This window comes from Larus michahellis, chromosome 1, assembly GCF_964199755.1.
Source record: "Larus michahellis chromosome 1, bLarMic1.1, whole genome shotgun sequence".
Classification (NCBI taxonomy): Eukaryota; Metazoa; Chordata; class Aves; order Charadriiformes; family Laridae; genus Larus; species Larus michahellis.
The window spans coordinates 1,703,026-1,715,821 of record NC_133896.1 but is presented as its reverse complement, the minus strand read 5'-3'; the positions used below and the strand labels follow the sequence as shown (position 1 = coordinate 1,715,821).

The 12,796-nt window shown below is 45.8% G+C and overlaps 1 protein-coding gene across 2 annotated transcripts in view; it reads left to right on the top strand.

Annotated features, from left to right (window-relative positions):
• UBE2H (ubiquitin conjugating enzyme E2 H) overlaps positions 1-12,796 on the top strand; it is a 56,142-nt gene that overhangs the window by 22,306 nt on the left and 21,040 nt on the right. For both annotated transcript variants that reach the window (XR_012585288.1, XM_074573144.1), the window contains exons 2-3: positions 5,627-5,703; positions 6,394-6,468. Coding sequence is in view for 1 of the 2 variants with exons in the window: in XM_074573144.1 (XP_074429245.1) it covers positions 5,627-5,703; positions 6,394-6,468 (152 nt within the window). In the remaining variant the exon portion in view is untranslated. The remainder of the gene's footprint in view (positions 1-5,626; positions 5,704-6,393; positions 6,469-12,796) is intronic.

Sequence of the window (12,796 nt, the reverse complement as noted above, 5' to 3'; positions counted from 1 at the left end):
GAAGAATTCACACCTCTGATGCCTCAAACGAGCAGAGCGAGCGGTGCTTTCTGTACCACGAGCAGCTGGAGTGGCCGCACTAATATTGCAGGGGTGGTGTAGCAGCACTCCCTGCCTGCAAAGCTCCTCGTGAAGGGAAAAAATCAACTGTATTAATCTGATTTTTAAAACACCCTTCGTCACGAAAAACACAGATGGTGAGTTATTTCCTCAAAGGTTCTCAGCTGCTTAGGTAGCCGAGCTGGATGATTGATTGATTGATTTATTTTAATATACACAGATGTGGTCTTACCATTGTCCCTCAAATTCAGAATGTCTTCTCTGGTGAGGTCCTTCGCCTGGAACGATAGCTGTAGACGAGTCTCCATGAGTAAGAGAAGATACGGCAGAGAGCCTTAGAAGGCAGTAACCTGCTTTCTGGTAGTGACCATCGACCTGTCTGCAACTTGTGTTGAGATGCCTGTAGATAAATAGACAACTTTATTTTTTCCTGGGGCACTCCAGCTTTTTGCTTTGTCTGACACTTTGGGGCAGGGTGCTCGAGGCCACTTGTGTCACTAGGCTGGTAAAAATACTTTCAATGAAATATTTTTAGCTGGAAAACCGATTTGCCCAAGCTTATAACTTATGTTAATTTTAAAGAAACTTAATGAAGTGATTTTTTTTTTTTTTTTTTTTTTGAGGCTAAATGTTTGCCAGGAAAAAAGTCACTCAACCCTGCAAACAGACTAGCCATCTGTTGGCCGTGATGTTCATCTGGGATTTTGGGAGATCTGGGTGTGAAGTTGAATCCTAACAAATTTTCTTTTATTACTGCAGAGGAGATCCAGCCCTGCGGTGGTGGGTGGCCCTGCACGAGGATGAGGGAATGGGAACTCAACCCTGGAACAGGCAAATCCACAGCGGCCAGTCTGTTTCTGACTGATGGCTGGGCAGTCTCTCACTGTCCAGATTTGAAAGGTTTTGTGTGTTTTTTGTCCCAACAGAGAATAGGCAAAATGCTTTAAATCACTTTTCATTCTCACCAAAGAAACAATTTCCTACGAGCTCAACCCTGAACAATAGAGCCTTAATCTTGATAGGGGGCTCTGGATGTTACTGTAATGCTAATATGTGTCGCGGTTGGCCTTTGCGCTTCTGGCACATTTCAGGCACTATATAGGGAGTCTGTAATCAGCTGCAGAAAAATTCCCTTCTGTCTCTCTCCTAGCAACCCCTTCTGAACTGATATTTGAAAATAAGCTTGCTTTCCATATCATCATCTAAATATTTTCCACGCTTACTGTCATTAAAATTCTCTTAATAATCTTGGGACTAAGATAATTTATCTTCAGGTCCTCAGGACTCCCTTCGAGTTTCTATGGTCTTAAGGTAAAGCTTTTGAACTTCTTATCCATGAGAAACCTGACTCGTATCCAGATTTTTCTCTTTTCTCTTGACTTTTACACTGGCTATATTTGACACAAAGTCAAATTAGTATACTGAGATGATAAAGAGATAAAAGCAGCAAGGCCATAAGTCACCTACCTAGACTAGTAGTAGGAGCAAGCTGAGAGTCTTGAAAGGGATTTGGTTGTATTTTTGTTAAACGTTCTAGCGCATGTGATGTTTTACAGGCTGGTTTTGTAGCTCTGTAATCTTGACCCAATATATGCACGGTGTCGCCGTGTGCCCTGCTGTGGAAACAAGGCAGACTGCTCGTACCAGTATAAACCAGTGATTTGCTGCTAGAATCAAGAACGTTAAAGTCTTTATCCATTACCTGCTTGTTCCCGTTCTGCAAATCTGAATAATGAAGAGCGCAGTGACAGAGAGCGTGGGCACAGAGAAATCTGTCTGGACAGGGCGCAGTAATACAAGGTGAGGGGTTTGTGGTCTTTCCCGTAAACGCTGACTGTCTCTTCAAAGTCCTGAGCACTTGCAGGAGCACTTTCTGCACAGATTTACATCAGTACCGATGCAAGAGGTGGCTGGAAATCCTGGACGCGAACGTAGATACCCTGGGAGAAATGTGCGGGGGCTGCTGTGAACAGTCTGGTCACCTTAATTGTGGAAATCTTGCTCCAAATTCTTGATGTTCTTTTCCTGGGGCTTCCTGAAGCTGTACTCTGGTTTCTGAAGACCTGGAGTATTTCTCCTTCCTGGGAGCTGCTTGGGCTTTCTGCAGGATCTGGCACCAGGCCCTGTCTAGCTCTGAAGGCAGGAGAGGGGGTTTGTTGTGCCCTAGGCACAACTTGGGTTCCTTAAGTCTTGTGGGTCTCCAAACTGGCAACTCTTTCTTGGATCTGAGACAGCTGATTAATTGCTGGTGTGTTTGGAATGGGATTCATTTGGGATTTGGTTGTAAGATTTTTGCCTTATGGAAAAAATCTGTCTGAGCTGAGAAAATAGTTGGGTCAGAGCCTGCGTTCTTTGCTCGGTGCTACATCGCCCTCAGCCGTGGTGGAGCTTTCTCCAGGAACGTGGTCTGGGGGGATTGACCTCCAGACATGTCAAATCCCTTCTGCTGCTCCCCTGTGCTCCTTCTTTTTTCTGCTAGAGGGATCCCTGCTACGGCTTTGAGGGACGGAGAAGCCTTGAGGTCTGCCTTGGGTTCCAGGTCTTCCTGGAGTCCCGCCTTGTGCAATAAATCTTTCTTTTTCTGAAGACTTCCTAGAGGTGGAAAGAGCTCATCGGATGTGAATGTTCTTCTTTTTTTTTTTTTTTTTTTTTTTTTTTAATTGTAATTGCTCCATGTACTCCTCCTGCTCTCAATCATTTTCTTAGTGGGATTTCAAGGTTTCAGATTCCTGGGCATTCCTACCTTTAGAGAAAACTTGGTGGAGAGGGGAAGATGGTTCACTCCACTTGTGTTTGAAAGTTGGGGCTCAGGGGGAATTCGCTTCATGCCCAGGAAAGAGGGCTTCCCCGGCTTCCTCAGTTCTGCTAATGCATTTCCAGAGATTTCCCCTGTGTTGATACAAGGGCTTTATTGCTGAAATTCACTTTGTGTTCAGTCTGTCCCCAAACTCTTGTATCATTTTAATAAACGATGCAGTTGTTCCCAAGCACACCATCCGCATCCCAATACATACCCCTTTCGTGAACCTAATTCACTTGTTGGGGGGGTTTTGTAGGAATTTTAGGTCCTTGCCACAACAGGGAGAATAATCAAATATGGCACCACATTGCTTACTGGTATTTTTTTGAATTTGGGAACGCTAGGACTGAGTCTGAGTGCAGAAAGCTCTACTTTAATTTATGGTTGGTATTAACTCATGGAGCCGAAGAGCGCATAAGCTGCAGCTGCTCAGGAGCTTGGTCTGAAGGTCTGGCCGGGAGAGCTGTTTTTTATTAAGTGGTACTTGATTTAGTCCTAAGTAAAACCGTTTGCATTTAACCTGATCCACGAAGCTGCTGTAAGTGTTAACATGCTTCAGTATTAAACTTTTCACTCTGGGGCATCATCGGACACGGTGAGTTTGTGTAAGAGCCTGTTTCTCAACCTGGAATAGTTATCCATTAGATGAGTGTGTACATTTTCGAAGGAACTTAAACTCAGTCGAGCCTATATTTAAAACTTACTCTCACGGTACTGGGTGATGTGAAAAGATCTGGTGACAAGTGTCCCCTAACGTCAGGTCTGAGGCAAGCTGCAATACTTTGGTGCTAAGCTGCTCTCCGCAAACCTGCAGGGATGTCGCTTTTCCCAGAGATGCCCGTTGGCTTTTGGCAGAGAAATGGCTTGCGCTTGGGGCAGTTAGGCATCGATCTGCCCTTTGTGAGCTGCTCCTGGGTGGCTGCCAGGTGCAGTGAGCTACTTGCCATTTAACTGTAGGGCAGAGCAGCTTATGCTGAACCAAGAAAAACTCTGGAGCCAAAACAAACCGCTATAAACTTTTCTCCCTCCCCATGAGAATGAGGGGAAGAAGGTTATTGCGTCCAAACTCTTTTGGAGCTGTCACTGTGGGAAAACTCTGTCCAATCTGGGAGTCATTGTACTTGAGGAACTGTAATAAATCCTGACGGACCCCGCAGATGGGACTCGGATCTCCTGCGTACGAGTACACTCACAGGCTGTCGGGGTTGAACTGGCACTTCTGGATACAGGAACCGCTCCTCTTCAAGTAGTTTGTGATTTACCTTAAGCAGACTTCATGGGTTGCAATGTGAGATCAGGGATGGGTCTGAGCTGAGAATTATTTGTTCCTGGTGGTAGGTCCCAGGCAGTTACGATCGTGGTGGGTCGGAAATATTTAAGCGAGCCTGTATGTGTGTGCCCAGGCACACGAGTGCCTGTTTGCTCAGTGCCCTGAAGGTGCGAGGGGGTCTGCGTAATTGCTGCAAAGCAGAGAGTCTCCTGGGCAAATTTTGTGCCTTGAAAGCGGAAAACCTTTTGCATCAGAGTGAAGGATGTTGGTTGTAAAAGGGAACCTGGCTTCAGTTCCTCTTAGCCTGAGCGTTTCTGCCAAGCTCGCCGCTGTGATGTTAAGGATCTTTTATTAGATATTCTGTGCTGTTGCCCCCTTCTCTCCAATGGGGGCAGCCGCAGAAGCAGTCTGAAGTTCAGGTGGGAATAAACTTTTGGTTTTCTCCCGCTCTGTTTTTTTTTCTGATGCTTCCCTCGTAATTCATATTAAGATTATTGATTAAAGGTAATTGCTGTAGGATATTATTCACAATCCATTAACCCTGATTTATAGCCGAATTCTTCAGCAGGCTAGGGTGCTGAAACATCACCATTAATTGTCTTAACTGAGCCTTACTTGAAATGAAGATTTCTTGCCTTTCTGTTTGTATTCCCTCCTTCCCAAAGCGCTGGTGCTTTGATTCTTTCCTTTAAATGTTGAGAAATACAGTTGTTCTTTTTGCACTGTAACAGTGCCTCATAATCTCGCCCTTCTGCCATCTCTCCGAAGACGCAGAGTTTTTTGGTCTTGCAAGTCAAATTAACATGAGATTGCCGTAATTTGCATTGTAGCTGTGGGAGGCCATCTGACAGCGCCGAAGGCAGCCAAGGAGAATTGAATTCATCAGCTCTCGCATTTGTCAGTGCAGGGACTGGGGCGAGTTCTGCTCCTCTAATCTGGGCAGGAGAGTAAACATTTAATGTGAGCAGTTGGCAAGGGTGGCTTTCTGCTTTGTGGCTTGTCTCCCGAGCGCTGGAAAGGAGAGAGATCTCTCCGAATCCTGGCCTCACCTCCGAGCCTTGCCCCTGGGGTTCATGGCTGTGTGCACTGAGGCTTCGGAGCTGTTGCTGTTTCTGGATTTTTAGCTCCCCTCCACAGCCCGATTATGTTTCCGAATACGTTGCTGATAGGGACTCGGCATTTTCTTAAACTGGAGCTGGCGCTCTGCAGAAGTGGATGGAAAACACGAAGCAGCTCTGAGGGGAAGGGAGGCATCATCTCAGGATTGCTCAATGCCAGGGGAGGGATTCTTCAGTGTGTAGAATTGGCTTTTACGAACGTCATTGTGGTGGTGTGGTCACTTAGATGTGTCAAGACGTTTAAATTGCATGTTGTAAAATATTTTTAATATTTGGTTTTAAACTATTTGGTTTGACAGGCTTCGAGCAAATTACCCGTAACTGAGTAAATGGGTTTTGTTTCCCGGACTAAATGTTTTCCTTTACTTGATGTATCAGTATTGAGAGCAAACACGAAGTCACAATCTTAGGAGGACTCAATGAATTTGTTGTGAAGTTTTATGGACCACAAGGAAGTAAGTATATGACCCAGCCCTTCTATAACAACAAACTAATGGCTTGTGGTGGGGAACAGTGAAATGACACATTCTTCTGGAGTGGAAGAAGGGATGAGCAAATCTAAGTGGGGGTGAGAAATCAAAGGGTAGCAGTGTTTGAAGGCTGCTCTCTCAAGGGCGGGGAGAAATACAACTGTGAGCATTAACGCTGATGAACCACCTCCCTTGGAGCTGAGCAGGGCTGGATACTGCCGTCGGACAGCTAAGCCCTCTGCTATGGCCTTCAGCACCGCTCTTGTTGATGCCTAGCTCTTCTAGACCTGGCTCATAAGTTTTGCATCAGTCATCTGAATTTTTGCGGAGTTTGTAATTAAGATGTCTTTTCTAGTGAGTAGATCACAAGTCAGGTCTCCAGTGTGCCTTAATTTAGTAACATCTCTAAAGGTAAGTAGATTATTCTAAAGTCTCTGTTTTCAGTAAGACTCTTGTGTCTTTGTGCCAAGATCTTCTGCAGTATCAGTTAAAAATCATGTATTTCTTGTCAGGCAGCACAGGAAAAAAGCTTTTACTGTAGGAGGTTTGATATGAAATCTTACCCCCTGATGGAACTAAGTATTATTCCAAAGATGTGTTTTGCTTAATGCTGTGGTTCTATTTATTCTCTCCTGCATTATGAAGTGTCTAATACCTGCGTTTCTTTCATTGCAGCACCATATGAAGGTGGAGTATGGAAAGTTAGAGTCGACCTTCCTGATAAATACCCTTTCAAATCCCCGTCTATAGGTAACCAATAACCACTTTCAGTCAAAATCCTTTTACTGCTTATACAGGAGAGATGTTGTTGCTTGCAGCGTTGTTGCAGGTGAAGTTGCTCCAACCCTCAGTGCAATCGTAAGGTCTTTACTTCAAGTCTGCAGAATGTTTTTACCATAGACGTCCAGATATCACGTGCCAAGCCGAGAGGAAGCTCAGTCTTTTGGCTGAAGGGCTAGGAGCTGGAAATGTGATTTGGTCATATGTTTGCGTGTTGATGAACTGAGTCTCTCTACCGTGTGCTTTTTTAATAACATAGCCATTCGTGGGTAAGGTGCAGAATACCACAGTGGGTGCTGGAGCCTGTTTATATAAAATGACTCACATAGTGTGGAGAGCAAAGACCACAGTGCGTGTTTGTAATCTTGAGGTGAACCTAGCTTTTGGGACCTCGTGCCCAAAAGTGGATAGAAGTGAAGGCAGGAGCTGAAACCTGTGTCCTCTCGGAAGAGGTGATGCATATGCAGAAGAACGTAGGAACAGGGACCTATCACCAGAAAAACTGCAGCTGACCAGACTGGTCAGGCTTGTTAGACCTTCAAGAGCAAATAGTTTGATAAAGAAATGTTCTTTAGACTGTATCCATCCTATCTTTGTCCTTGGGTAACGGTGATCTAACTCAGATGTCTTCTAGTACCTAACTTTATTCCAGTCACTTAAGCTATAAATAAAATAGCCAATGCTGCTTGAAAAACTGGAGCAGAGGCATGAAGTTCCAAGCTCTCTCTTCTGGCTTATGAAATAAGTGCTGGTAACTCAGTGACATGGTGCTTCTCCGTCAGAAGGGTGTGCTTGTGGCTCAAGCCACCGGAGGACTCTACAGAATGGAGAAAACAGCTTGAGGAGAACTGATGTGGAAACTTGACTATATGGGTTGGACGAGATGAGTCCCTTCCAGTATCAACATCCTGATTTGGAGTTGATAAGTATTGGTTGCTGTCTTAAAATAGACTCTTACGCTAAGAGTGCCTTCTATTTAAGATGTCTCTCTCTGGTGTGAGAAATAATGTGTCTCTTTCCAAATGTGAACTGTGCCTTTTGGGAAAGAGCAACAGTGTTTTTACACCGTCCTTTGCCTTTCTTTTTTTTCCTGTTGAAACCTTAACAGAACCACAGAAATGTGCATGCAGCTGAGTAACAATGCAGTATTGCTGCAGCTATGCGAACCCTCTTCTCCTTCCTCTTGAGTCAGCTCTGAAACTTGCTATAAACCTCTTAGGTTGCAGACTGTTTACGAGATGCACAGGATGTTATTTGGTGCCAGTCATTTTTCCCTCCCCACTTCTTATGTGCCACAAACCGATGCAGATCACGATACTGTCATATTGGCAATTTTAAATGTGGGCTGGCTACAGACAACTCTCTGAAAGCATAAAAAACCCAGTTTCTTTGTTGTTAATTGCTTTGGTGCTAGTTTACTCAAGATTATTTTTCTCTCTCCTTCCAGCGTGTGTCAGAAATTAAGGTTGCTTGAATAAAGCAAACAAACTTTATTTCCAGTAGCCTGTGAAGCTAACGCAGGTAAATGTTGGCCAGGCTCTCATAGGTTTGTAGTGCTGTTGATTGAGGTTCCAGTTAATTGCATGGAAAGTGGTAGGTTTGACCTTTTGGTGGTTTGGCTTGGAGGCTGTTCAGTGCTGGTTGGGCTACGTGAGAGTAAAAGGCAGCCTGGGATCAGAATTGGCCCAGCTGCATTTTCAGAACTGACACCACAAGGCTGGCCTTTCTCCTTGTGAACTTGGCGAGGATGGTGGGTGGGTGCGGAGGGGGTTATTTTCTGCTCAAATGGCTTTGTCCTTTATAATGTTGTTTTTGCTCTCTACCTTTTAGTACGGTAGCTTTCCCACCATCAGCTTGCTTATACCCACTGTGTTGCAGCTGTCTCGTTCCAGACTCATTGCACCTTCTAGCATGCTTCCCTGGCCCTATGAGTCTCTGGTCAAGTGGCTGGAAACCTCCTCTTCTCTCACCGAGTTCCCCAAAAGGCTGGCTCTTGCTCTAGGGCCTGCCTTGCTGTCCGTTGGATGAGGGCTGCTGGAAGCGCAGGTTCCCTCCCAGGCAAAGCTGAGGTTTCAGGTTGAATAAAGAGTCGATGCTAGACGAGAGCTGGCGTAGCACAGCGGGGCTCAGCGCTGCTGCAGAGAGGAAAGAGCTGGGGAGTGGAAGCGCCAAGAGGAGCGCTAGGACCCGGGGAAGCTCCCAACCGGCTGCAGGAAGAGGTTTGTTTTTCTTTGTCTGGTTCCCATTTCTGCTGCCCCAGCCCAGCTTTATCTGGACAGCCAGGGGCTGAGTGACGTCTTGGCCCCTTCCTCTGGGCCAGCCCGATCTCCGATCTCCGCACCGCTGCTCTCGGAGGCAGACTCGGCGTGCGGTGTCTGATACCAGTGGTTTTGGCACTACAGATAGCTCCAGAGAAAGCCTTTGTCCCAGCTGAACTGGGAGCATTCACAAGCTTGTAAATGAGACAAGATCCTATTCTCTCCGGGATGCATCAAAAGAAGTGTGGCCAGCAGGGTGAGGGGGGGTGGGATTCTGCCCCTCTGCTCCGCTCGGGGAGACCCCCCTGCAGTGCTGCCTCCAGCGCTGGGGCCTCGGCACAGGAGAGACACGGAGCTGTTGGAGCGGGGCCAGAGGAGGCCCCGGAGATGCTGGGAGGGCTGGAGCCCCTCTGCTGTGGGGACAGGCTGAGAGAGCTGGGGGGGTTCAGCCTGGAGAAGAGAAGGCGCCGGGGAGACCTTCCAGCCCCTAAAGGGGGCCTACAGGAAAGATGGGGACAAACTTTTTAGCAGGGCCTGTTGTGATAGGACAAGGGATAATGGTTTTAAACTGGAAGAGGGGAGATTTAGACTAGATATAAGGAAGAAATTTTTTACGTTGAGGGTGGTGAAACACAGGCCCAGCTTGCCCAGAGAGGTAGGATATGCCCCATCCCTGGGAACATTCAAGTCTAGGTTGGACGGGGCTCTGACCAACCTGATCTAGTTGAAGATGTCCCTGCTCATGGCAGGAGGGTTGGACTAGATGACCTTTAAAGGTCCCTTCCAACCCAAACTATTCAATGATTCTCCCCCAGGCCTGCCTGTTCCAGTGAGTACGGGTGTCTTAACCCAGCAGTCCTCAGCCGGCTTGAGCCCTGGATAACACAGGGGTAGGAATTAGTGGGGAAGAAATTTGCCGTGGCAATCTCTGGTCTGTAAAGAGGTGGAAGTGAAGGATTTCAGAGATGGTGGAGCCCATAAATGGACAGAAGGTCATCTGGAGCACACATGTAGCTTGTTTGCAGCCCTTCTGTTCTCAGCACTGCCTAGCTCCCACTGCGGTGATGACATGCAGAGTTCAAATTGTCTGTGTAAGTCAGTGGCTTGTATAAAGTATAGAATCCAACAGTTTCTTTTCCTTTAATAAATTACACTTTTATGATGAAGCTTAAAGCCAAAATGCTGTCCTTGCAGCTTTCCTTGTTCCTCTAGTACTGTAGGCTAAAATTTTCTTTCCATCTTAGTAAATCTTAATGCAGTCTTGAACACGGCATGGGCTTTTTGCAGCAAATAACATGATGGCTTGAAGCATATCAGTGCGTTCTAGAAAGCTGCTTCTGAAAAATGACTGCTAATAGTTGCTTTCTAATCCGTTCAAATTGCTTTTATCCCAGCATGGCTGTGAGTATAAAGTACATGAAAACTTGGTGTTCTCTTCTAAAGTGCAACTGACAAACCTGAACAGAAAAGGTTTTTAAAGTGGGTTCCAAATTTGTCATCTGGAAAGGTGCAGACCTTTTCTTAAACCCTCGAATGGTGGTGGTCCTCTTTGCCTTTAGGGTCTCTCGCAGAAGCCTTTGTTCCGCGCGTTGGCTCTTCTCCTGCCAAATCTTTGCTCGCTTGTCTCATCCACAGCTCCCTTCTCAAATACGTGCGGCATTTATTTCCTGCCCTTCTCAGGTTGGTAATTATTGCTGTAGTCTATTAAGTGATGCTGCCCCAGGGACAGTGCTCTCCCGACAATGCAGGTAATGCCTCTGCTTGAAGACCTAAACCATCCTGGGATCTATTTGAAAAGAGCAGTTCTGGGGAGAGCTTCCAGAGTTTCATAGTGTCCTGCAGTACTTTTCCGGTATTTCTGGCACCGCCTGTTCTTTGCTTGGTCTTTGCTTTGTAATCAGACAGATCCCGTATTGGTGCAGGATGAGCAAGAGCTAGATAATTTACAATAAAAATGGAAATGCGCATCCTAGAAGAACGCAAATCTGAATGGAGACAGTTACGGGGCTGTCGTGTTGGCTCTGGGCTTCAGTGGTCCCATTGAGATGCACTAACTCTGCTGTGATCCCTAAATATCCAGATCTTCAGGGTTGAAACAAACCTCCTGAACTTGAGCGGTTTGTTAGAACGAAACCAACTCCTGAAAAATACCCAGTTGCTTTCTGAAACTAGTGAACGCTGCTGCTCTTAATGCTTTTGTCAATTAATGTAAATATCCCTGCGTGCTTATGAGGATCCGAAGCACTCCCCTGCTAATGTTTGGTTCCATTTTTGCTTGCTCCTAGACAATATGTTTTGAGCTGTTTATGATTTCAGTAACTCTGCTGGCACTGCTTCGCTACTTTTCCCTTCCCTCTGGGATTTAATATCTTCAGGGGAACTTTCTGCCTACTCTGTTCTGCTTTTTTCAAAGGGGAGTTGTGAAGTACTTAAAGTACTGTTTTGAGCTCCCAAGTCATGAGAACACTTTGTGTAAATTTTGTATGTTTTTAATCAGTCCGTACACCTGCCAAGAGCTGCAGATTAATGGTCTTTGATGCCATAAACAGGGGAGGAAGCGCAGAGCGTGAATGTCCTGCCCTGCTTAGACGAGAGGAGCAATAGAAACTTGTGGACCTGGGAGCCTGAGCTCTTACCTGAAAGCACTGTGGCATTTATTCTATTGCTAAAATGTGCAAAAATATTAGGCCAGCACTGAGTCACTCTGGTTTCTTAATAATCAAATGTCACAGCTGCAAAGTTTGCGTACAATATGCTCAGAGCCTCAATTTCTCAAATAACTTCTGTATATTTATACACAATTCTCATTTTCCTTCCATCTCTGGCCTGGTCGTTTGCAGATATCTTGCATTTCTATTTCACCTTTCTCCTAAGTGTTTTGCAAAACAAAATGCCTAGTATGTACACAAAACATATGGAAGTGTGTGTGTATATGTATGCATATGTATATAATGAGATACTGTGGCAGCCAGTACAGGAATGAAGCAGCGTTGTTTAGCTCCAGCCAGGATTTAACAGATCTCTCCTGGCCTGTGCTTAATTTTTCTTTTTAACTGCAGCTGCTATTTTTACTTTCAGCTCCTCTCTGGATTGCCTTACGTTTTGCTACTTAGAATTTCATGAGTCACTTATCGCCTGTGACCATTCTGAGCTTGCTCTTCCCCGTGTGTGTTGATCCTTATTCTGACCTATAAGGGACGTGAAAATGCTTGTTCTTTCAAATGCGCTTAGCTTTGTCTAAGGGGAAAGACGAGACACCTAAAGGTAATTTGTACCCCTGTCTCCGCTCTGGTCTGACGCACAACTGTGCGCCCTCTGCAGATTCCCTGCTACAGTCGGAGAATGAGAACAGACTGACAAAATGGGGTAGGTGTTTTCAGCCTGACTTGGCACAGATTCACTGCCTTCTGTGCCAGTCTCTGAAGCCTGGGCATCAGGTGATGGTGCACCTAAGCAGTGAGATATTGGGCAATTGCTTTGTGTTAGTTCTGCATTTTTTCCAGAGATTGCTGCTCTTAGCACCAGTCTCTAAGCTTGTGGATACTGCTTTTTGCTTCCACGAAGGACCACTCGGCGATTCACACTGAGCACGAGGTCTAGAGTTGAGAGCTCTGCCACTACTCTCCATCAGCTACAGCCATATTTTTCTGTCCTTATCTTTCCCTTGTGAAGCTGCCGCAGAATTATTTATGGTATTGTTTTGAAAAGCTACTAGAATTTGAGTATGGTAATATAAACTGTTCTACTTCTGCTGTTAGCAAGCTGACGTTACGCAGCACCGCACGCCACCACCGTGCAGTGAATGCCTCCACAGTGAGTGCACAGTGTTATATTTGACTCGGTTGTTAGTGCTCTGAATGGGCTCCTAACCTCCAAATTTCATAAGAAAGAAATCCTTGCCTTTGCCGGTGAGAGCTTACTGACCTGAGAGTGCCGGACAAGGTACGCACCTCCCAGGTGGGCAGATCCTGTGCCCTTCAAATGGGGAACAGCCACACGCTAAACCAGCTGTCCCAGTCTGCAGAGGGGAATCATAGAAT